Source organism: Tupaia chinensis, unplaced genomic scaffold (genome assembly GCF_000334495.1).
Source record: "Tupaia chinensis unplaced genomic scaffold, TupChi_1.0 Scaffold000523_1, whole genome shotgun sequence".
Lineage (NCBI taxonomy): Eukaryota > Metazoa > Chordata > Mammalia > Scandentia > Tupaiidae > Tupaia > Tupaia belangeri.
Window position 1 is genome coordinate 1,054,010 of NW_006160036.1, and position 23,938 is coordinate 1,077,947.

The following is a 23,938-nucleotide window of genomic DNA, read 5'->3' on the forward strand; positions in this document are numbered from 1 at the left end:
GAGTGCCCAGAGCCTGCCTGCAACCAAAAGCTTTTCATGAACTTGGGTTTAATTTGTATTAGAACTTCAGTCATTCAGGGTCCTCTGTTTAAAGCCACTGCCAAAGAGCTTAGAAAACAGGGTGTCGTAGGATGAATACCATGTAAGAGTTACAGTATGGTAGAGACACTTCTAAAAAGTTATTCTTAGTTTAATTGTTTTTGTCTTAAAAAAAATAAAAGTTCAGATCCAGCCAGTGGCATGATGGTTAAGGCAACTGGATACTACATGGCCACCTGCAGTTCAAGTCTTAGACCTGGTGACTTGAAAAATACACTGGGGCAGGGACCAGCAGTTAGCGTAATGGCTATGTTGCTGGACTCCCATGTAGTTGACTGCGGTTCGGGTCCTGGACCTGGTGCTTAAACTCACACCGGGCACTTGTGCATGCGTGTCCAAGATCCTGAGAGGAGAATGGAGGAGAAGGGATTGTGGCGTGGCCATCCCTCCTGGGGGGTGATTTCTCGCTTTCTCTCTCTGTCTCTCTCTGTCTTTCTGGCAAGTGCATACTCCCTATAGGAAAAACCTCTCAAAAAAAAAAAAAAAAGATTGATGGTAAATTTTTAAAAAATCGAGATAATGATATCTGCCTAAAGGGTAGGAGAAGGTGCGGATTAAATTAGAAAACTGGATACAAAGAACACAGTGCAAGGACCTAGTTTACTAAGAGAAACACAAAGTGTAGTTAGGAGGAGCATGAACCCTCAGACTACCTGGATTCGAATCCCAGCTCTGCCATTTACTAGCTGCGTTGGTTTTCCCATCTGCAAAAAGGGGAGACAAAGTACCAACCTCATAGGGTTCTAGGATTCAATGAGTTAATATGTGAACAGTGTATAAAATACAACCTGGCACATTGGTCAGTGTTCTCCCATGTTTATTAAGGGGCCACATGGTAGTGTGGTGTTAAAACTCAGTGCTCTGAAAGACTGACCCACACGGGAAGGTTCTGGGTTCGAGCCGTAGCTCTCTCTGTAGCCAGGCTTGTATGTGCCCACAATTTGGGGTTGGCTGAGGCAGAGGTTAGATTGTGGTGTCAGAACCCTGTTGGGGGTACTTTGTCTTGCTCACATAAGAAAGAAACTTTAAAAATAAATAGCTGATGGAACCAGCAGGTGACGTGGTGGTTAAAGTGCTGGACACTCCCACATGGCCAACCATGGTTCAAGTCCCGGACCTGGTGACTTCCCTTCTCACTTTCCTTCTCTCTTTCTTGTCAAATTAAAATAAATGAATGAATAAATAAACTTACATAAATAAAATTTTAAAAATAAATAGCTAACAAAGGATAGTTGAAGCTAGTAGTTGAGGCTGTGTTTTTTGCTGGTGATAAAGATATTATTGTGTGAAAATTTCCCATTTAGAGATGGCTAATAAGTCTTGGATCTTGTTATTGATTTTCGGTTTCTAGACCAAGTGTTCAAGTAAAAACTTGGGAAAAGTGGGCATTCTTGGTTAAAGAACATTTACTCTCCGCTGGCTTTTATTTTGGTTTATTGTAGAAATGTTCAAACGTACCCAACCCCCATGTACTGATCCTTTGGTTTTGATTTTGCCACTGTTTCTTCCCCCATTGGTGGTGGATCAGAGATAGCCCAGCCCTTGCCAGGGGTGAAGTGACCTTCCCAGAGACTTCCTGCCAGTGGGACTCCCTTCAGTCTTTCCTGTAGTTTCTAATTTATTAGGACAGAGGATCGGGTCACATAGAAAGAGAATAGGTCATAAGGAACACAGGGAAAGTCAGGTTGGGGCTCCCTGTCACACTGATCTGTCACTTCTCAAGGGTGAGGCCCAGCCACCGCTAGGACTAGACTCGATGCTGCAGAGCTGGTTTAAGTGCCTTGCATTAAGTTATTTGCAAAACCATCTGCAGTTTTGCAGGCCGCCACCCTTGGCAAGTTCAATCATGCACGTCTCAACTTTCACTGCCCAGATTTGGGCGGGCTGGGGAAAGGAATTCAGGGCAGCTCTTGTTCTTCCCTGCTTGCATGACAAGCCCCCAAACGTGGCCCAGTCTTCCCTTTACTTTTCCTGGGGGCAGGGGAGAGTTCTTTGGAAAACATCTTGCTTTGCTAGTTGGAGAAGAAATTCCTGTTTTAGACATACAGAGTGGTATCTGCCCTCCGTTAAGAACCTGGCATTTCTTTTGGCTTCTGTTGTCGCTTTGTGGCTCGTTGTGTTCATTTAGCAAATACTTTCCTTCTCTCTTGTCTGCACAAACGCACAAAAATCATAATCATCTCTTTCACTCATGTTGCTATTTCTTTTCTTATTTCATATGCCCATTTTAGCAGTACTGACATACAGGTTTCTCCTACATAGAATCACTCTTTCTATAGATTAAAGGAATGTTACAGATTATAACAGTCAACATTTATAAAGGTACTTAAGGAATAAGACCAGAGACTTGTGAATTAGCATGTCAAATGTTTAGTGCAAACCCAAAAGTAGAATAAAGAATATGCACTAGTGACACTTACATTCAAAATGGGTTTTCCTTAGGTCTTCATTATCTCTGCTTCTCTCCCACCTAACATCTATGAATATATTCATTATCAACTTGAAGCACTTAATTTTTATAAGCCAATTGAATAATTCTCCTCATAGGTATAATCTGTTCTTCAGCAATGGATAACCCATTGAAAAAGTAACTCCATACCCAATTAAAACAACAACAACAAAAAAGCTCTATTTGGCTGGGGAAGAGGTGCCAAATATGCAATTGTGTGGTAGATCCGTGTTCCAACAAAGAGTCTGAAGTGCAGGATGGCTGTAGAGGGATCTGGACCACTCAAGGAATACAGAAGGCCGTTACCAAGAAATAGGAACAATATTTTCAAGGTCATTCAGTTGGGCTCTTCGAACACGTTCCACTCTGTCCTCTGTTCGAAGATACTTCTTGGCATTTTCTCCTTTGCCAAAGCTTGCACTGTCTTCTGGCTTGGTAAAAACCTTTCTCATGATTCTATAGAATGCAGTTGCAGTGCTTGCTCATCAACCTCATTTTTTTTTTTTTTGAGAGGTTTTTGCTATAGGGCGCGTGCGCTCGCCAGACAGACAGAGAGAGACAGAGAGACAGAAAGTAGGAAATCACCCCCCAGGGGGGATGGCCACGCCGAAATCCCTTCTCCTCCATTCTCCTCTCGGGATCTTGGGCACGCACGCACACGCGCCCGGCGTGAGTTTAAGCCACCGGGTCCGGGACTCGAACCGCGGTCGACTACGTGGGAGTCCAGCGACATAGCCATTACGCTAACTGCTGGTCCCTCATCAACCTCATTTTTGAAAGAATAGTCATATATGAGGCAAAAGCCATGAATACTTCATTTTCCATTAGCTGGTTGAGGTCAACCATTGTTTCAACCGAGGTCTTGAATCTACAAGGGTACAGGAACACAATTCCCTTTTAGGAGTGATCGACTGAGACGAGTCGGAGCACCAGGAAGGGAGCTGACCCATCTGGCTGGGTCTCTGGCTCTGCAGAAATGTGCACCGCACGGGCTGACTCGTATTGCTATTTAGCTTACAAACTATGTCTTAGTTAATTTTCTTAAGACCTTGAAGACTTAATCAGTGGTGGTTACAGTGGAGACAACTGATGTATGCCCAAAGAGGTTATGCCACTTGCTACAGGCCACCCAACAAGAACATGGCAGAATCTGAGTTTATAAAATCAGTCATAGACTCTGAAACCATCCTTTTTTCTTGTCTCTGACTGCCTGTCATTTATTATAGTTCCCCCCTTCTTTTTACTCCCTCACTACCTTAAGTTTGGCAAGTGAGTTGTAGACAGAGGCTAAAAAGTAAGGTTAGGGGTGGGGACATAGTATTGATTTTTTTTTTTTTAAACAAACTGGGACAGAGGGTCAGATGACTGATTTGATTTGAAGGACCGGCTCCTTTTCTGTGAACTAACTCTTCCTGGTTTGGTTGCTCAGTTTATTTTCCTGGTAGCAGACTCCAAACTACTGAAGGGGAGGTGGCCTCAGATTTCTACCACAACTGGGATTCCAGTTTGGAGGTAGAATACTCCTTTAAAAATAGCAAGGCCTGCTGGCCCCTAACCTTGGCTGTAAAGGAGGTTGGATACCACATGACCCACCTTGCTGTTTAAACCCCCAACCTTGAAAACATGGCAAGCTGCGTATGTGTGCATGGTCAAATTCCCAAAAGGAGGGAGAAATCGAGAAGAATGGATTGCAACATGACTATCCCATGTGGAGTGCCCCTTCCCACTCTAGCCATAACACATGCACCCTATGGCAAAAAAAATTTTTTTTGAGAGATTTTTAAATACGGCATGTGTGCTTGCTAGAGAGACAAAGCAGAACGCGAGAAATCACTCTCCAGGGGAATGAATAACCACACCACAGTCCCTTCTCTATTCTCCTCTCAGGATTTTGGGCACACAAGCCATCAGGTCTGGGACTCAAACTATGGCTGGCTTTTTAAGAGTCCAGCAACATAACCACTATGCCATCTGCTGGCCCCTACCCTCTGACAAATTAAAAAAGCCAAGGCCTTGATGTGGCAAAGAGAGGGAGAGCCAGCCACGACACTAAGTAACTTATGTTAAGGGCCAAAATTGTTTACTAATTATGGGATGCTAGGCAAGTTGTTTAATCTCTCTGAGTCTCAGCTTCATCCTCAAAGTGGTAAGAAGCACAGTATCTACCCTCCCACACCCAACATGGTCTTATTTTCTCCCTCCAAGCATAGGGATGTTGGCTTTAGAAACATTTGCAAGAGTGGCCCCTGGTGGAAGAAATGAAAACCGCAGTGCAGGCTTCCTGGGTAGTTTCAGGACTTTCTGGCAGAAACCTGATACTCATGAATATGGAAGTATCTAGCCTTGTAAAAGAAGAGTAACAGCAAGAATTTTAATGAAAGAACACTTGGACCAAATAGAAATTCCACTGGAGGGAATTTGCAAGCAGGAATTAGCTCCCTGCTCCTTTGTAAATAGGCATATAGTCAGCACTCAATAAGAACTGACTGGAGCCAGATGTGGCACCGTTTTTTCGCCCATGATGTGGGGCCTGGCTGAAGCTGGTGGGGGGATTGCTGTGGCAAGACTGGAGATGCATTCTCTCTCTTACTCACATGGAAGAAAAAATACACTTTTAAAAATAAATAAATTAGACTGGTTCACGGCCTAATGGTTAAGGTAGTTGGATCTCACCTGGCTAACTCTATAGTTTGAGTCCTAGACCTGGAGGCTTGAGAAACACACTAGGTGCATGTGCGTGTGTGTGGCCCAGATCCCAACTGGATAGAGAAATGGAGGAATAAGTATTGCGTGTAACCAGGAGGTAACCGTTCCCCATGGCAGGTGATTTTTCCTGCTCCCCTTCTCTCTTTCTCTCCCTGGAGAGCACACAGCCCTCTGACAAAATTTAAAACAAATAAAGAAGTAAACATCAGATATTATTGTTTTTTTGTGGAATACTTACGGGACCTGAAACAATCAACCAAAGCTATATATATTTTTAAGGATTTATTTATTCAATTTTATTTATTCATTCATTTATTTTAATTTGACGAGAGAGAGAGAGAGAAAGTGAGAAAGTGAGAAAGGAAGACACCAGGTCTGGGACTCGAAGTATGGTCGGCCATGTGGGAGTGTCTAGCACCTTAGTCACCACACCAACCACTGGTCCCACCAAAGCTATATTTAAAAAAAAAAAAAAAGTTTTTAACAACCTTTAATATAGTGTAGTATTTATTGTGTTCCAGGTGCCATTGTGCATACATTAAATTGGTCCTAGCAGATAGTTATTATTTTAGTTTATTTTCTACGCATTTTATGTGAGTGGACTGAGGCACAGAGAGATGAAATAATTTGCCCAGAGTCACAGAGCTAGTACGTGGCAGAACTGGGACTCGAACCCTGGCATTGTGGTCTAGAGTCTATTCTTAACCTTTATGCCATTCTGGCTCTTTCTTACTATTTGCCACTGTTTATTGAAATGTGTACTGTTTAGGCCAGCTGGTGGTACGGTGGTTAAAGTGACTGGTCCTCACATGGTCTGCTTCACGGTTCGAGGATTGAACCCATCAGCTTGAAAAACTTCCCGAATGCATATTCTTGTATACTCAAAATCCCAAGAGGAGAATGGAGGAGGGATTGCAATGTGGCCATCTCCCTGGCCGGCGGGGTGGGGGGTGCTTTCTCACTGTGCCACACAGCCCTCCCCTCACCTCTCTGATGAGCACACACACTGTATAGCAAATTTTAAAAAATTGTGTACTGTTTAAAGGTAGACTATCCAAAGCCGCTCATTGAACCTTGGCCTCTAACTTTTAGGTTTCCTGTTTCAGTTTTTATTTATTTGTTTATTTTTCAAGGCTTTTGCCATAGGGCACAGGTGCTCACTGGAGAGAGAAAGTGAGAAATCAGGGAGGAAGACCACACCGTAATCCCTTCTCCTCCATTCTCCTCTTGGGATTTCAGGCACACATGCACATGAGTCTGGCGTGATTTTCTTTCTACCGGGTGCCAGACTCCAACTGTGGTTGGCCATGCAGAAATCCAGCATGCCTTAACCACTACACCACCTGCTGACCCCTCCATTTCAGTTTTTCAGTGGTCTCTTTTCATACTGACAGGAGCTCTTTTTTATGTTATTGAAAAACAGAAGTTATTGTCTAGAGGAGATACTATGTTCACTTGACAGATAGGTGAGAAAGTAATCAGCCCACAATGAGCATTCACCCTATGACTGTGAAGAATGTGTGGTGATATCCAGTCCTTTGATGGCTTTGATATTCTGTCACCTGACTGTGGTTTGTTTGCGTGTGCTTATTTTATGTGTCAGGCTTTTGGTGAGTGAATCAAATTCACTCTTTGGAGAAAGAATACTCTCATTTTTAATCTGACCAATGTCCTAATTGTCATCTCCCTAACTGTTACTTCTGCCCCACAGTGAGTTTTGAAGGATGCACCGGTCGACCGAGAACAGTCTATTTTTCTGACGACTCCCATTTCAAAGTGAGCACAGATGGTGTGGTTACCGTCAAACGGCCTGTACAACTTCATAATTCAGAGACCAGTTTTACTATCCACGCCTGGGATGCTACCCACCGAAAACTTTCCACCAAAATTACGCTGAAGGTAGCAGAGCACCTCCGCCACCACAACCACCACCACCACCACCGCCACCGCCACCATCACGTATGTTGAAGTGTTTCTGGGAAGTTCGCTATCGCTTTAGCTCACCAGTGCTGTCCAATCCTTGTTTTTCTCAACCTGGTCACCGTCGACATTTTGGGCTGGATAATTTTCTATTGTGGGGTTGTCCTGCACAATATAGGATGTTTAGCAGCCTCTTTGGCTTTAAGTCACTAGATACCAGTAGCACTTCTGCAGTTGTGACAGCCAAAACTATCTCCAGACCCTGCCAATATCTCAAATCATCTTCAATTGAGAACTGTTGATTTCACTAATTTTTAAAAAAATTGACACATAATAATTGTGTTTGTAGGTCACAGTGCGATTATTTTTCCTCCAGTACAAAAACAACAGTGTATCATCTGGGTAACTGTCTACCCATCACTCAAACATTTGTCCTGACTTTGTGTTGGGAGCATTTAAAATCTCTCTTTTAGGCTTTCTAAAATAGATGAACAGCCCTGCTGGATATTGTGGGTTGTTGGGTGGTAGGGACCTGCTAGTGTAGAAGGGTGGGTAAAAGCATGGCCACTGTCTGGGATTGCATCCCAGCCCTGGCTCTACAACCTGAGGAGTTCGCTAACCTGTTTGCACATGAATTTCTGTATCTGCAAGATGGAGGTAATGGTCAAGACTGAATGAAGTAATGCACGTGAAATGTTAGAAATATGCTAGGCACATAATAAGTGAGTACTCAGTAATTGTTAGCTGCGCTTATAACTCCCCTCCTGGAAGAAGAACCAAGAGGCAGATTCTCTATTTTGTTCTTTGTGTTTCCTGTGCGGAGGGTCTTGATAAACAAGTGGAAGAACCAGCGGGAAGCTTCTGCTCCTTTGGATGGTAACCTCCATGAGATCCTTCTCCCATTGTATTTGCAATCTCTGGCACATACCAGGAGCCTAGGAGTGGAAGGGTGTATGTCCAAGGTTCTTGGCATCATCTTTCTGTGGGTTGTTACCAAAAGCCAAAATATGCCTTTGCCAGTTTCTAAACTGCTCCCATGGTGCTTCCTACCAAAACGTCTCTCTGGGGGAATATTCTGCTTGTATGCTCTTATTGACTTGGAAGTACAGAAGGTATTGTAAGCGCCAAGGCCTTTAAAATTGGCTCCTGTTTTTCTCCCTGCAGACTCTTGATATTCTTGGAAACTAAAAGTCCTCCTGATAGATGTAAATTTTCTCCCTGACGTGATTAGAACTGGAAAATGAGGAGCTTAGAACGCTATTAGCATAGCTCCCTGACAGGTCTCCAGTTGGCCCAGTCATTCATGTGAGTAAGGTCAGAACAGTGAGTCCGTGCAGGGCAGCTGTGCATGGAAGACTCCTGTGAGTAAGAACTTGGTTCTTCACCTTTTCCTCCCCACGTCTGGCAACTTCGCTTCTGCTTCCACGTCTGCTCTATCAGGATTAGATTCAGAGTAAATATTATATAAAACTCCAAATGGCAGTGGCTTATGCAAAATACTGTCTTGGAAGTTAAGGAAGTAAGAGTCAAGTTGTACCTAGAATGGAGACTCCAAAGTCATCAAGTTGCTGGTTTCTGTTCTTGCACTGCCACCCTTAATGCATGGTTTTCATCCTGAAGGGTACCTCACGATCTAAGGTGACTGCTGGAGCTACAGTCATTGTATCTTTATTCTAGGTGATAGGAAGAAAGAGAAAAAAAAAACACAAAAATGTATAGTTTAATTTTCTTTTTTTTAAAAAATGTATATATATGTGTGTATGTGTATATATATATATATTACTTTAAAATTTTACTTACAATTTTAAATTTTTGCTATAGGGTATGTGCACTCACCAGAGAGAGACAGACAGAGATAGAGAACAAAAGGAAGAAAGCAAGTCACCAGATCCAAGACTCAACCTACCCATGATTGTCCACTTGGGTCCAGTGCCTTAACCACCATACAACCCACTGGCCCCGATTTTCTGCTTCCTTTTTTTTTCTCCCCCACTTCAAGAACTTTTAAACTGTGGGGTTTCTCTACCGGATCCTCCCCTCTGCTTTCTTTTTAAGAGACCTTTGTGAAATCCTCAAGCAACACTTCTGCTTATATCTGATGTTGGCCGGAACTTAGTCTCACAGCCACACCTAGTTATATATGTAGTATAGGAAAATGTAGTCTCTCACTTGGGTACATTGCTGGGTACAGATCTGAGATGAGAGAGGTATTTTTACTTGTTTTTAATAAGAACGGAAGAATAGATATACTGGGGAGATGGCAGACCCTACAATAACTGGTTTAAAGTTCATCCATTTTTTATCTCTAGTTTAAGCAAGCCTTATGACGTCGGGGATATTAAGAGAAGGGGTGACTGTTCTCCCCGTTAAATTTGTATAAGGCTAAGTCTACCTTTTTTACTTCTTTCCTTCTGTCTAGGTGAGTTTTTCCTGTCTGTTCTCTTATTTTTCTGAGGGATGAATTCCATGCTCCATATGCTTAGGCATACTTCCTTTAATCTCACATATGAAGATGTTAATGTTGGACCAGCAGGTAGTGTGGTAGTTAAGGCACTGGACTCCCATATGGCCAGTCATGGTTCAAGTCCTGGACCTGATGGCTTGAGAATCACACTGGGCGTATGTGCATGTGTGCATGCCCAAAATCCCAGGAGGAGAGTGGAGGAGAAGGGATTGCAGCATGGTCCTCTCACTTTCCCTCTCACTGTCTCTTTCTGTCTTTCTGGTGAGCGCATGTGTTCTATGGGGGAAAAAAATAGTTAATGCAGGGCCAGCAAGTGGCGTGTGGTTAAAGGTACTGTACTCCCACATAGGCAACTGCTGTTCAAGTCCTGGACCTGGTGCCTCGCTTTTTCATTTTCCCTCTCTCTCTCTGTCTCTCTCTGATCAAACTGGAAAATAATAATATGATAAATAAAGTTAAATAAAATAATTCTTTAAAAAAATTTAAGGCTATATTTTGCCAGCTTAATGTTCAGCATTATTTTTTAAAGAATTATTTTATTTTACTTTATTCATTATTATTATCATTATTATTTTCCAGTTTGATCAGAGCAGTCCCATAGGACTGCTCCCCACTTCCAGGATAGCGAAAATCTAGGTCTTCAGAACACCCAGCTGACTGACTGCAAGTTGGGGCTCACAACTCTTTCTTTAGGCTTAATTAATTTGCTAGAGCAGCTCATAAAACTCAGGGAACTCTACTTATGATTGCCAGTTTATTTTAAAGGACATCAGTAAACAGTCAGATGAAGAAATACTGAAGTCTAGAAGGGTCCTGAGTGCAAGAGCTTTTGTTGAGGTGTGCCACCCTCCTAAAATGTGAATGAATTCTTGTTTACCTCCATGTGTTTAATGCTTCAGAAACTCCTCAAACCTTGTGCTTTTAGGGTTCTTATGCTGACTTCATTGCATAGGCATGGTCAGCAACCTTATAGAGATGTGATCAGACAAAAACATATATGAGCTCATGCTAATAGACAGAGCAAGAGAACTCCCAGCAAGGTCTGTCTGTTCAGATGCTTTGACCCCTATGTACAGCGTTTCCTCCTCCCAGGTATGGGGCAGGACCCCTCTGGAATGAGGGTCTTAATTTCTTTATGATCAGTTATCTGTCCTGCTTTGGAGCTTCATGAACCAAGGACAAAAAGCTAAATAATTATGAATTAGAAACCATGAATGAAAACCAAATATTGTGTCATCAGAAAAGTCATGGCATATTTTTGTCTATGTTTTTCCATGAAAAAATATATTATGACTTTGCAGAAACCCAATACATAAACAAGTGTGTGTGTATGAGTGTAAAAAATAGTATCATAGATATATCTATATACCTATATCTATATATAGATAGATATTATATAATATCAATACTAATATTGTCTGCATTTTAGATATTAGCAAACTCTGGTACAGAGAACTAAAGTAATCTGCCCAGGAAAAGGATGTGTCACAGTGATGACTCAAAGCCAGGTGGCCTGACCCCAAGGCCTATGCTTAGTCCAGGCTAGGCTGCCTCTCTAGAAGACCCCCGCAAGGATGGGAAGGGCAGACATGTGCGTGTATGTTGTGCATGCACAGGTATGCCAGTATGCAGGTTGGGGAAAGGTTTTGTGACTGTACCTACTCACATATACTTATCTTGTGTCTTTAAAAAGCCAGAAAATATGACTTAGATCAAACTTGCTGAATGGTAATAAGTGACTATGAGGGCATATTTGTTTTTAAAGGTTTTTGCCACTGGGCACATGCCTTTACTCACCTGAGAGATAAGGTGGGTGGGGGAGCAGTATAAAATCATCCACCAGGGAGGTATGGCTACAGTCCCTTTTTCTCTACTCTGCCCTTGGGATTTTGGGCACACACACACACAAGTGTGACTTTCAAGCTACAGCGTCCAGGACTCGATCCACACAATCGGCCACATGGGATCCATCCAGCACCTTAACCACCATGCTGCCTGATGGGGAAAGAACATAGTCTTACAAGGAGTATGGGCGATGGAATTTTCCTCTGAAAACTTTACTGTGTTACTTTTAATCATTTTAAAACACTTAAACAATTTGAAAGGCATTTTCTCTGTCTTCAACTATCTTATTTCCCTGCGTGTGCACAAAAGTATCTTTATTACAATTAAAAACTGTTCAATACAAGTCTCAAAGGGTATTTTTGGTTCCCATCCCAAACCATTTTTGCTTGAACAAATGGATACTATATAGATATAATGATACAATGAGATAAAGATATTTTTATTGATTACAGAGAAGTTCTTAGTACCAATTTCCAAAATTTACTCACTTTGATTGAAAACTCACTTCACTTTGGGTCTTACATCTCTAAGAAAAACATCAAAGAAAAAAATGGAAAATACCTGAATACCGAGTTATTGAATGTGTTCTAATATTAATTCATTCAAATACAACGTTGGCATTAAAAATGACAAGGATCTGCATGGTGGCACAGTAGTCAGACACAGTGCTTTGTGAGCCTGATCCACGTGAGAGGGTTCTGGGTTTATGTCTGGAGAGCTCTCTGAGTATAGTGGGCGTTTGTATGTCCATGACCTGGGGCTGGCTGAGGCTGAGTGTAGATTATGGTGTCAGGACTCTCTTGGGGTGCTATCTGCCTCTCACACTCACAGAAGAAATAGATAAACTTAAGGGAAAAAAAAGACATATTGGCTTGAAAAAACTTATAAATTACAGTATCAAATCCTTAAACCTGTAATTGTTCAGCCAAACACATAGTCTTTATTATATGGCAAAAAGAGTGATTAGTTTTTGTATGGTTATTCATTTTGGAGGGTATATATAATTTGTCACTGTTAAGAGAAAGTGTTGCTAAGTTAAAACCATACATTACCTTTGAGGCCTAGAGATACTGCCTAGACAGACTGGGCTCTTTGACCTATATTATTTCTCTTGATTTATGTTGTTTTTCATCTCCTTTCCTCTTAGGACTCTTCTGGAACCCAGACAGATGTGATCACATTTCCTAATTCCCACCATGGTCTCAGAAGACAGAAGAGAGACTGGGTTATCCCTCCCATCAGCTGCCCAGAAAATGAAAAAGGCCCATTTCCTAAGAATCTGGTTCAGGTAGGGAAGGGATTTCTTTACTTCTCTGAGAGGAATTTTGTACAAAAGAACCAAGAAGTAAAAGGGGAAAGACCCAATGTCAAGATATTTCCTTGCTGGGGGCCAGCAGGTGACATGGTGGTTAAGATGCTGGACACTCCCATATGGCCAACCATAGTTTGAGTCCTGGACCTGGTGGCTTGCTTTCTCACTTTCCCTCTCCCTATGTCTTTCTCTGGTCAAATTAAAATAAATGAATGAATAAATAAATAAATAATTCTAAAAAAAATAAAAAAAGGATATTTCCTTGCCAATGCTGTTTTTTACCCCTTCTGTTTTGTCTTTAGATCAAATCCAACAGGGACAAAGAAATCAAGGTTTTCTACAGCATCACTGGCCAAGGAGCTGATACTCCTCCTGTTGGCGTATTTATTATTGAAAAAGAAACAGGACAGCTGATGGTGACACAGCCTTTGGATAGAGAAAATATTCCCAAGTACACTGTGAGTATCTAGGCTTGTTAATGATGGGAGACCCAGTGTTCAAACATTTTTGGTCAACCCATGTTGGAGCCTCAGATCAGATGCTCTGGACATGTGAGGGGCCTCACTTGACCTATCGGTATGTTGACAAGGAAAATTGACGGGATAACCTAGGACAGTTTGGGGTTGTTCATTTTTTTCCTTGTTACGAAGGAGATCTGACTTGGTTGAGTATTCTCCAGCCCATGGGTCTTAACCTGTCATGATCTTATTGATTCAATAGCACAAGTGTAGAAAAGTTCTCTGCTGTAGTCTCAAAGAGCGGGAAGGAGTAGTTGACCCACCGTGTCCTTCCTCCTGTTCCTCATCATGGCCCACGTAACCCTCACTTGGTTCTTACAGCTCTTTTCTCATGCTGTGTCATCAAATGGAAATGCAGTTGAGGAACCGATGGAGATCGTGATCACAGTGACTGATCAGAATGACAATAAGCCTGAGTTTACCAAGATGGTTTTTGAAGGGTCCGTTGCGGAAGGTGCTCTTCCAGGTACTATATACATAGTAACAAGGGGCTGAATACCCAGAAAGATGCTTAGATTCTTTGGATTCCGAAGTATTGGGGCTAGAGCATGGGGACAGATCATTGAAGCTGACCTTTCATATGGATAGAATTTTGGGAAGCCAAAATATGTATATGTGTGTATAGGCATGTGTGTAATATCCTCCATTCAGAAACGGATAAAATAGGAACAGTCTAATAATAGACTAGAAGTGGATTCTTGCCCATATCTTTACCATTATACAACCTTTTTCTTTTTTTTTGGAGAGGTTTTTTTGCTGTAGGGTACATGCGCTTGCCAGAAAGACAGAGAGAGAGAGATAGAAAGCGAGAAATCACTTCCCACGGGGGATGGCCACGTTGCAATCCCTTCTCCCCCATTCTCCTCTTGGGATCTTGGACACGTACCCACACGCACCTGGCATGAATTTAAGCCACCAGGTCCAGTACTCAAACCATGGTCAGCTACATGGGAGTCCAGCAATATAGCCATTATGCTATCTGCTGGTCCCTATATAAGCTTCTTTTTTTTTGGGAGAGGTTTTTGCTGTAGGGTGTGTGCACTTACTAGAAAGACAGAGAGAGACAGAGAGACAGAAAGCAAGAAATCACCCCCCGGGGGGATGACCACACCACAATCCCTTCTCCTCTATTCTCCTCTCAGGATCTTGGGCACGCATGCACACACACCCAGCATGAGTGTAAGCTACCAGGTATGGGACTCGAACCGTGGTCGACTACATGGGAGTCCAGCGACATAGCCATTATGCTAACTGCTGGTCCCCCTATATAAGCTTCTTGATCTCATTCTTTTCTCTCGTCCACGAAGGTAGCCATTGCCCTGGATTTGGTGGTAATTGTTCCCCTGCTTTGCTTTATCTTTTACTATGTGTATTTATCTCCAGATAATAACTTGTTGGGTTTATCCGTTTTCAAACCATGTATACACTGAATCACACTATCTATATATCTATCTAAATTTACTTTTATTCAACTTGATATACATATGATCCTTCTATGGTAAAAAAATAAATAAATAAAAGTAAATTTGCTAGAGGGCATGTTTGCTCATTATAGAGAGGCAGAGAGGGAGAGAAGACAAGTGAGAAAGCATCCCTGTGGGGGATGATCACACCACAGTCCCTTCTCCTACATTTCTCCTTTGATGATTTTGGGCTTACTTGCATATGTGCCAACATGTTTTTGAAGACTTTGGGTCCAGGACTCAAACTGTGCAGTTGACTTTGTGGGATCCAACCACCTTAAACAGCACACCACCAACTGGCCCTAAAAAATTTTTTTCTTCAGCGCCAGCAGGTGGTATAGCGTTAAAATACTGGACTCCCACTTGGCCGACCACTATTTGAATCCCAGAGCTGGTGCTTGAAAATGATGCTGCATGTGTGTGCATGTGTGGCCAAAATCCCAAGAGGAGAATGGAGGTGAAGAGATTGCCCAGTGACCATCCCCCTTGGGAGGCGGTGGTTTCTCACCTTCCCTTTTGCTGTCTCTCCAACAAGTGCACATGCCCCATGACAAAAACCTTAAGAAAATGTTTTTGTGTGTCTGTTCTTTATTCATGATACAGTGTGTGTGTGTGTGTGTGTGTGTGTATGTATACACCTGTGGGAGAGGAAGGGAGAGAGAAAGAGGAGAGAAACACCTTCAACAGCATCTGGTCACGTTGTGATCCCCTTCCTTCCGGCCTCTATTCCGTTGGATATTGAGCACTCATGCAGGTGCTTATGGTTCAGGCCATGTAGGATCTGTCTTCTCTCTTGCTCTCTCTTTTTTAGAAAAAATAGTTTTGCCATAGGGCATATGCTCTTGACAGAGAGAGGAGGTGTGGGGGATGAGAAATCACTCCCTTCCAGGGGTGTGGCCCACTGGAATATCTTCTCCATTTCTTCTCAGGATGTTTGGGCATGGATCCACACGTGCCTGGCATGTTTTTCAAGCTGCTAGTTCCAGAACTGGAACTGCAAAGTCAGTCATGTGGGATCCAGATGTTTTAACCAGCGTGCCACCTGGCCTGTCCAAGATCCACTTTCTCTTGAGCAGGGCATTACCACTGCACCATAGGACTGACCTGGATTCTTCCATATTACCAATAGCAATAGGTCATTTATTTTTATTATTGCATAGTATTCCCTGACTTTTATATTTAGGTATAACTTTATCTATTCCACTGCTGACGGAAGGAGAGTGGTTTCTGTTTCTTGCTATCATAAATAGGACTGTCAGAACATTCTTTTTTTTTTTTTTTTAAGAAATTTTTTGCAGGGTTTGCAGGTGGCATGGTGGTTAAGGGTGCTGGACTCTCAAATGGTTGACCTCAGTTCGAGTCCCAGAACTGGCAGCTTGCTTTCTCACTTTCCATCTCTCTCTCTCACTCTGTCCCTCTGGGCAAATTTAAATAAACAGACAAACAAAGTCAACTAAAATAATTCTTTAGAAAAAAAGAGAGAGATTTTTTGCTATAGAACACATGCACTCACTGAAGAGACAGAAAAAGACAGATAGAAAGTGAGAAATCAACCCGCAATCCCTTCTCCTCTATTCTCCTCTCGGGATTTTGTACATGCATACACAACAAAAGGAAAAGAGGAACTTATCACATGGTACCATTTCCAGGGTCACCCCTTTATCACTTAGGACAGCATTGGGCAGAGTGGATTAACCAGATCCCATAATGCAGCTTGTCTAAATTACCTTCTTGATGCTTCCAGGAACCTCCGTGATGCAGGTCACAGCCACAGATGCAGACGATGATGTGAACACCTATAATGCTGCCATTGCTTATACCATCGTCAGCCAAGATCCTAAGCTGCCTGAAGACAATATGTTTACCATCAACCGGGACAGTGGAGTCATCAGTGTGCTCACCACCGGGCTGGACCGAGAGGTCAGGGGTTGGGGGCATGCAGAGGGTGTTGAAGGCCAATGGATGTTTGCTGAATCCCACTGGCAGCACAAATCTCTCCTGAGGCCAGCTGTCCGTTAGTGAGCTGATGGTCTGAACTTTGCATTGACACACTTCTGAGCAGTTTCTGTACTGAGGCAGTTAGGCTGACACTGAAGCAAATAATAAAATATTCTGATTTTTTTTTTTTTTTTTTTTGATAATGGTCTGGATGGCGCCTAAGGTGGCTATTGATCTGAGTCCTGACTTGCATCATTTGACTTTCTGCAGAGTTTTCCCACGTATACGCTGGTGGTTCAAGCTGCTGACCTTCAAGGTGAAGGCTTAAGCACAACAGCAACAGCCATAATCACAGTCACTGACACCAACGATAATCCTCCCATCTTCAACCCCACCACGGTAATTTTGCAGCTTCTCAAATAGTTTTTAGAGAAAGATCTTTTGTTGTTCATAAATGAAATTTCATGGCTGCTCATGAGTAAATGCTTCAAAAACTCTCCCCAGACTAGGGAATGTTAACTCTGGAGTAAGGAGCAAGTTGGGGAGCAGTTGTCTTTGACCGTCTTTGTTCTATCCTTGGCCTGGGACTAATTGACAAAAGATTATGAAGTTCTGAAAAGCACGTATTAAATCCATATTCTCTGTGGTGCATCTTTGTAGCAAATCTTACTGGGTTTTACTTACTCATTAAACAAATAAATTTTCTAAGTTTTTACTAGGTGCTCTGTTAGACACTGGAGATACATCATAAACAAAGCAGACAAAGATTCTATGCTTGTGGAGTTGATAGTCTTGTTAGGGAGACATTGGGCAACTCATAGGAATTATTGAATGCCAGATATGTTAACTGCATTCATAAAGAAGGTACCGAGAGCCGATCTTACGGTATGAGTTAGATATCAATTTAATTGTTACTAAAAGAGACTAGCCTTTTGTGGTTTAATCAAATAGTGTTAACTTTATTTTTTAAAAGATTATTTTATTGGGACCAGCAGTTGGCATAATGGCTGGGTCACTGGACTCCCACATAGTTGACTGCAGTTCGAGATCCGGACCCAGTGGCTTAAACTCAAACCGGGCATGTGTGCATGCGTGCCCAAGATCCTAAGAGGAGAATGGAGGAGAAGGGATTGTGGTGTGGCCATCCCCCCGGGGGTTGATTTCTCACTTTCTATCTGTCTATCTCTCTCTGTCTTTCTGGCAAGTGCACGCGCCCTATAGCAAAAACCTCTCCCCCCAAAAAAGAATTATTTTATTTAACTTTATTTATTCATTTATTTTAATTTGACCAGAGAGGGACAAAGTGAGAGAGAGAAAGAGAAGGGAAGGGGAGAAGTGAGAAAGGAAGCCACCAGGTCTGGGACTCGAACGGTCGGCCATGTGGTAGTCCAGTACCCTTAACCACACCACCTGCTAGACCCAAATAGTGTTAACTTTAAAAAATTTTTCTCTTATGCAATTAAAAACCCTAGAAATAGATATTCTGCTTCATCAGTAAAGACCAAGCTGCTCTTGCCTTGCTATTCCATCATCCTTAGTGAAAGGCTTCAATCCTCAATGTCACTTTGGGGCCCTAAATGGCTTCTAGAGCTGTAGTGATTCATGACTGGGCCCCATACAGGAAAGAAGCAAGGACAAGAGCCACTAAAGGCATTGTTATTGAGTCTGGTCCTCTTAGTAAAGACTTTCTGTGATGAAAGTAGTATTTCATCACTTTCTGTGATGAAAGTAGTAAATGTAGTATTTACTGGGGCACATTGCTGCTGTCAATAATGTAGTTAGTGGAGATGGGGAGGTGGATATTGAGTAGGCAATTGACAATGTCTGCCATTTTGGCCTAGTACCTATGAGTACAAGGGACTTCACAAAGACAGTACATTTATAGTAAAATTTGAAAGAAGGTCAGGGAAAGGTGGAACAGGGGAATGAAGAAAAGCGTTCTAGACAGAAGTGTCAGCATATTGAAAAGTGCTCTGAACCAGGAGGAAGCTTGATATGCACAGGAAAAACAGCAAGGGTGACTTAAGGCTAGTGAGCCAGAGAAAGCAAGTCCTACAGGGCCTTGTAGGCTAAGGAAAGAATTTTAGAATTTATTCTGAGTACAAGGGGATATCATCAGAGTTTTGAGCAGATTATATTGACTAGACTTTCATTAGTACTTCCAGTGCCCAGGGAGGAGGATATTCCCAAGTACTAGCTGCTCCACTAACAGGAAATAAGGGCTTGCACATAGATGTGGGCACATAGGGGGGCAGCAGGTGGAATGGTGGTAAGGATGCTGGACTCCCACATGGCCAACCACGGTTTGAGTCCTAGACCTGGCGGCTTGCTTTCTTACTTTCTCTCTCTCTCACTCACTCTGTTCCTTTCTAGCCATTTTTAAATAAATAAATAAATAAATAAATAAATAAATAAATAAATAATAAATAAATAAGAAATGAAGAAAGAATTTAAAAAAAAAAAAAGAAGAAGAAGCAGGCACATAAAGCCAGCAGTGGCATGGTTAAGGCTGCTGAATCCCGCATGACTGACAGTAAGCTTTTGAGTCTTGGACTTGGCAGCTCGAGAAAGGTGCTGGGCATGTGTGATATGTGCCCAGAATCTCAAGGAAGGAGAAACGGAGGAGAAAGCATTGTGGTGTGACCATTCCTGGGGTGGGTCGGGGGTGTGCTTTCTCACTCCTCCCCCTGCTCCCACCCCTCTCCTCTCTCCTAGGCCCTCTGGCAAATTGGGAGGGTGAGTGCACTTCCTCTGCGACTTGTGCTTATTGCCTGACTTCTTTCTGTCCTGTTTTTCGCAACACTTGAGCTCAGAAAAGATTCCTTCGGCCCCCTACGATTGGGCCTCGCTGTGACCTCAGCATCCTGAGTGACCCTCTCTTCCTTTGCTCTGCAGTACCAAGGTGAGGTGCCTGAGAACCTGGTTGATGCTGTGATCACCACACTCAAAGTGACCGACGCCGATGCCCCCAACACCCCAGCTTGGCAGGCTGTGTACACCATATTAAATGACAAGGAGGGGCAGTTCGTCGTTGTCACAGATCCAACAAACAACAATGGCTTGCTGAAAACAGCTAAGGTTTGTATGAAGCCCAGCATGATATAGAAACCAAGACCCGCGTAGCTGTCCTCTCCCTCATCCCCTGGAGTTTTTCAGGAGTAGGTTAGTTAGCGTTGGCAGCTGGAGGTGGAAAGGGGCGGTGCTTCCCCCCTCTGTCTCTTCCTGGGAATAATGCCCTATGGCAATTCTAAACAAATAAAAGGACCGTGTTGCTTGTTAGAGTTCAGGATCCCCGAAGTAACCCCAGAGCTGTGAAGTCTACTTTGACATCTACCCCAGAACAAGTGAGCCTCCAAGTTTGAGAACCACTGGCATATTACCAACCAAAAGCAATAGTTAAGGATTTCAAATTAATACACTAATTTACAATGTTTTGACTATATATTTTTTTTAACCTCATTTCTTCTGCGCTCTAGGGCTTGGATTATGAGGCCAAACAGCAGTACATTCTACACGTGGCAGTGGAAAATGTGGCCCCCTTTATGGTCTCTCTCTCCACTTCCACGGCCACTGTCACCGTGAATGTGCTGGATGTGAACGAGGCCCCCATATTTGTGCCCCTTGAGAAGATAGTGAAAGTGTCTGAAGACTTTGCTGTGGGCCAGGAGATCACGTCCTACACGGCCCGGGAGCCAGACACGTTCATGGAGCAGAAGATAACGTAAGTGTGAGGATCTTGCGACCGACTGGCAGCAAGTATGTATGTGCAGATGGGCCTTGACTTTAGATGGTTTCACTTCAGACTTTTCCAATTTATAATGGAGTGAAAGCAATATGCACTTTGTAGAAACCAGGCATCAAGTATTCCTACAACCATTCTGGTTTTGTTTTCCTTTTTTAAAAAAATTATTTTTTATTTAACTTTATTTGTTTATTTATTTATTTTAGTTTGACCAGAGAGGGACAAAAAGAGAAAGAGAGAAAGAGAGAGAGAGAGAGAGAATTCAAGCCACCAGGTCTGGGACTCAAAACCGTGATCAGCCATGTGGGAACCCAGTGACCTTAAACACCGTACCACCTGCCGGCTCCTCTTTTCCTTTTTTTTTTTCAAAGAGATTTTTGCCTTAGAGATTGTGCACTCACTGGAGAAAGAGAGAGACATACAGGCAGACAGACAGTGAAAAATCACTCCCCGGGGGATGGCCACACCACAGTCTCTTCTCATCCATTCTCCTCACGGCATTTTGGACCCTCAACACACACGCCTGGAATGATTTTCAAGCTTCCAGGTCTGGAGCCTGAAATGTGGTTGGCCATGTGGGAATCCAGCAATGCAATCACTCTGCCATCTGCTGGCCCCACCGTTCTGTTTTTTTTTACTTTCAGTACACTATTTAATAAATTACATGAGTCACTTTATTATAAAATAGTCTTTGTGTTAGATGAATTTGCCCAGCTGTAGGCTGATGTAAGTGTTCTGAGCGCTCTTGAGGTTTGCTAGGCTAAGCTATGATGTATGGTAGGTTACTTACATCAGATGCACTTTCGACTTAATATATTTTCTTTCTTTCTTTCTTTCTTTTTTTAAGAATTGTTATTATTGTATTTGTTATTATTATCATTATTTTTTAATTTGACCAGAGAGAGAGAAAGGGAAAGTGAGAAAACAAGCCACCAGGTCTGGGACACCAACCACGGTTGGCCACGTGAAGTCCAGCACCCTAACCACCGCACCACCTGTTGGCGCGCACTTTACAGTGGGTTTAGGGATTTAACCCTATACGTTACGGAGCATCCATATATAAATATAAATAACATTTAGTTCATGGAATTTTGTCATCATTGGTTTGTGCAAGACCCTTCTCTCCTTTCATTTATTTCTTCTCGCTCTGCCTTCTTTCACACACCACCCCAACAAAGTCCTGACACAGTGATTCATGCCCAGCCTTCAGCTAGCACCACATGCGTGTGTGCAGCATACTTGGGAAGTCTCCACGTGTGAACTGGCAACCATCCCATGTGGCATGGCCACTACGTCCCCCCCATTTGTTTATTTTACTCCCTTTATTCCTGTTCCCCATACCTATTCCCTTCCCTCCATAGGCTTAATGTGTTCCTCTCTTCCAGTTGTTATAGGGTAATAGGAATGTGATTTTAATGTGCACACATTGTACTGTGTTAGGAGTAGCTTACTGTGTCTTCTGTTCGTAAATTCGAAGGCAGCTCTGTAATGTAAATCATAGCCGCAGATGCTGTAAACGTCTGTGCAAACCGACCAACTGCAACATGTGCTGTAAAATACATGTAGTTAGTGTGCTGCTCCAATTCAGGTACAATGCCTGTGTGGTCCAAATAGTCAGACCTTGTCAAGTATGTTTTTAATTGAACTTTAAGAGAACAGTGAGGGGTTAGCAGGAGGTGTGGTGATTAGAGTGCTGGACTCCCACATGGCCAACTGCAGTTCAAGTCTCAGACCTGGTGGCTTGCTTTCTCACTTTCCTTTTGTCTCTCTCTCTGGTCAAATTTAAAATTAAATAAATAAAAAAGTTATTCTATTTAAAAAAAAAAGAAAAAAAACAAAGAACAGTGAAAAGACCATACTGTAGGGTTTTATTCAGCAATAAAGCCTTGGAGTGATGGTTTCCAGACTGGGTTGACAACATCTTAACTTGTAGTAGTGAAACAGATGGTTCAGAGCAGCTCTTTGGGCACATTTGAGATACCAGGTCATACTAATTTTAGAGAGGACTTCACCCCTGGAACAAAAACCAGTTAGTATAATTCACTACTTTGTATTTCTAGGGGAGCCAAAGTAAGTCCACAGATTTCCAGAGCTCTTGCCTTCTTCAGTTTCTGTCTTTTCTGAGCCTTTCCATGACCCCGTAGATAACTGAGCAGTGTATCCTTGTTTTATGCACATGTATTTCCTCTGATTAACTGGTTCTGGTACTCCTAATAGGTGTTGCTTAACAGGATTTTCTTGACATTTTGAATAAAACCTTTTTTGCTGTGTAAGTCCCAAAGGCACTTCTAGCCTCCCTGGCATCTACCATTAAATGTCAGTGGTGAGGTTGGTCCTGTAGTGCAGTGGCTAAGTATTACACAGAGGAAACCAGATCCTACCTGGCCAACTAGGGTTTGAGTCCCAGCCTTGGTGTCTTGGAAAACAACATGCCAATAGTGGAACCCATCCCCAAGTCACTGTGTTTACCTAAATTTCCAAGCAATTGTGGCAGGAGAGTGAGTGGTGGCATATTGCCCCCATTTGAGAACTGCTGTACTTTTCAGGGAGCTGATCCAGAAGAATCTGCTTTTAAAAATAAACAAAGATCATGATAATTATTGCTTCAGACAGGAATTATCCATAGATGCTAAATCCACTGGGTGAAAGTTAATTGGTGAACAAGATATCCTCAAATGATCTCCCCTCAGATTATGGATTAAGTACAAAGAGAAGAAGGTACCTTTCGGGAACCAGCAAGTGACATGGAGGTTAAGGCGCTGGACACTCGTACATGGCTGACCACGGTTCAAGTCCTGGACCTGGTGGCTTGCTTTCTTAACTTTCTCTGTCTCTCGTCAAATTAAAATAAAATCAATGAATAAATAAAATACTTCTTTATGAAAAAGTAAAAGGTACCTTTACTGCGTAGAAATCGAGTGGCCTTTTTCTTATCCAAGTGACAAAGTTAACGTCTCCAAAAAAGTACACACAGACCTCTTGTACCTTCTGATGTGATGCGCTGTGATGGCATGGCCTGTAGAGTGTTCTTCTCTCTATGCCTTTCAGAAAAATGAATAACCTGAATCTAACCATGAGGGAACAATCAGACAAACCCAAACTGAGGGGCATTGTACAAAATAAACTGGCCTGCATGTTTCAACAATAACAGTGTCAAAGAAAAGAAAGGCTGAGGACCCAATTGTTGGAAACTAGAGATACACCCACTCTAATCCCATGCATGGTCCTGGATGGGATCCTGGACTGGGAAAGGTGCAGGATTTCTGAAAAGGATACTTTTTTGGGAAACAACAATTTGAATATGTTCCTTATATTCACTAGTAGTATTTTATCAGTTTTATTTCTTTAAATTGAAAATCAAGGAACCAGAGCTGGCACGGTAGTTAAGGGTGCTGGACTCCCACATGAACTGTGGTTCAAGTCCTGGACCTGGTGGTTTGCTTTCTAATTTTCTCTCCCTTCCTCCCTCCCTCCCTTCCTCC

At 42.6% G+C, this 23,938-nt stretch overlaps 1 protein-coding gene and 1 pseudogene across 1 annotated transcript in view; one reads left to right on the forward strand and one right to left on the reverse strand.

Annotated features, from left to right (window-relative positions):
• The window catches only part of CDH1 (cadherin 1), a 101,289-nt gene that overhangs the window by 64,427 nt on the left and 12,924 nt on the right, over window positions 1-23,938 (forward strand). Inside the window, exons 4-11 of the mRNA XM_006156936.3 lie at window positions 6,966-7,213; window positions 12,631-12,771; window positions 13,098-13,253; window positions 13,635-13,779; window positions 16,521-16,696; window positions 16,985-17,113; window positions 19,610-19,792; window positions 20,191-20,435. Of these exons, the coding sequence (XP_006156998.1) occupies window positions 6,966-7,213; window positions 12,631-12,771; window positions 13,098-13,253; window positions 13,635-13,779; window positions 16,521-16,696; window positions 16,985-17,113; window positions 19,610-19,792; window positions 20,191-20,435 (1,423 nt within the window). The remainder of the gene's footprint in view (window positions 1-6,965; window positions 7,214-12,630; window positions 12,772-13,097; window positions 13,254-13,634; window positions 13,780-16,520; window positions 16,697-16,984; window positions 17,114-19,609; window positions 19,793-20,190; window positions 20,436-23,938) is intronic.
• On the reverse strand, window positions 2,641-3,406 carry LOC102488721 (microsomal glutathione S-transferase 1-like; annotated as a pseudogene).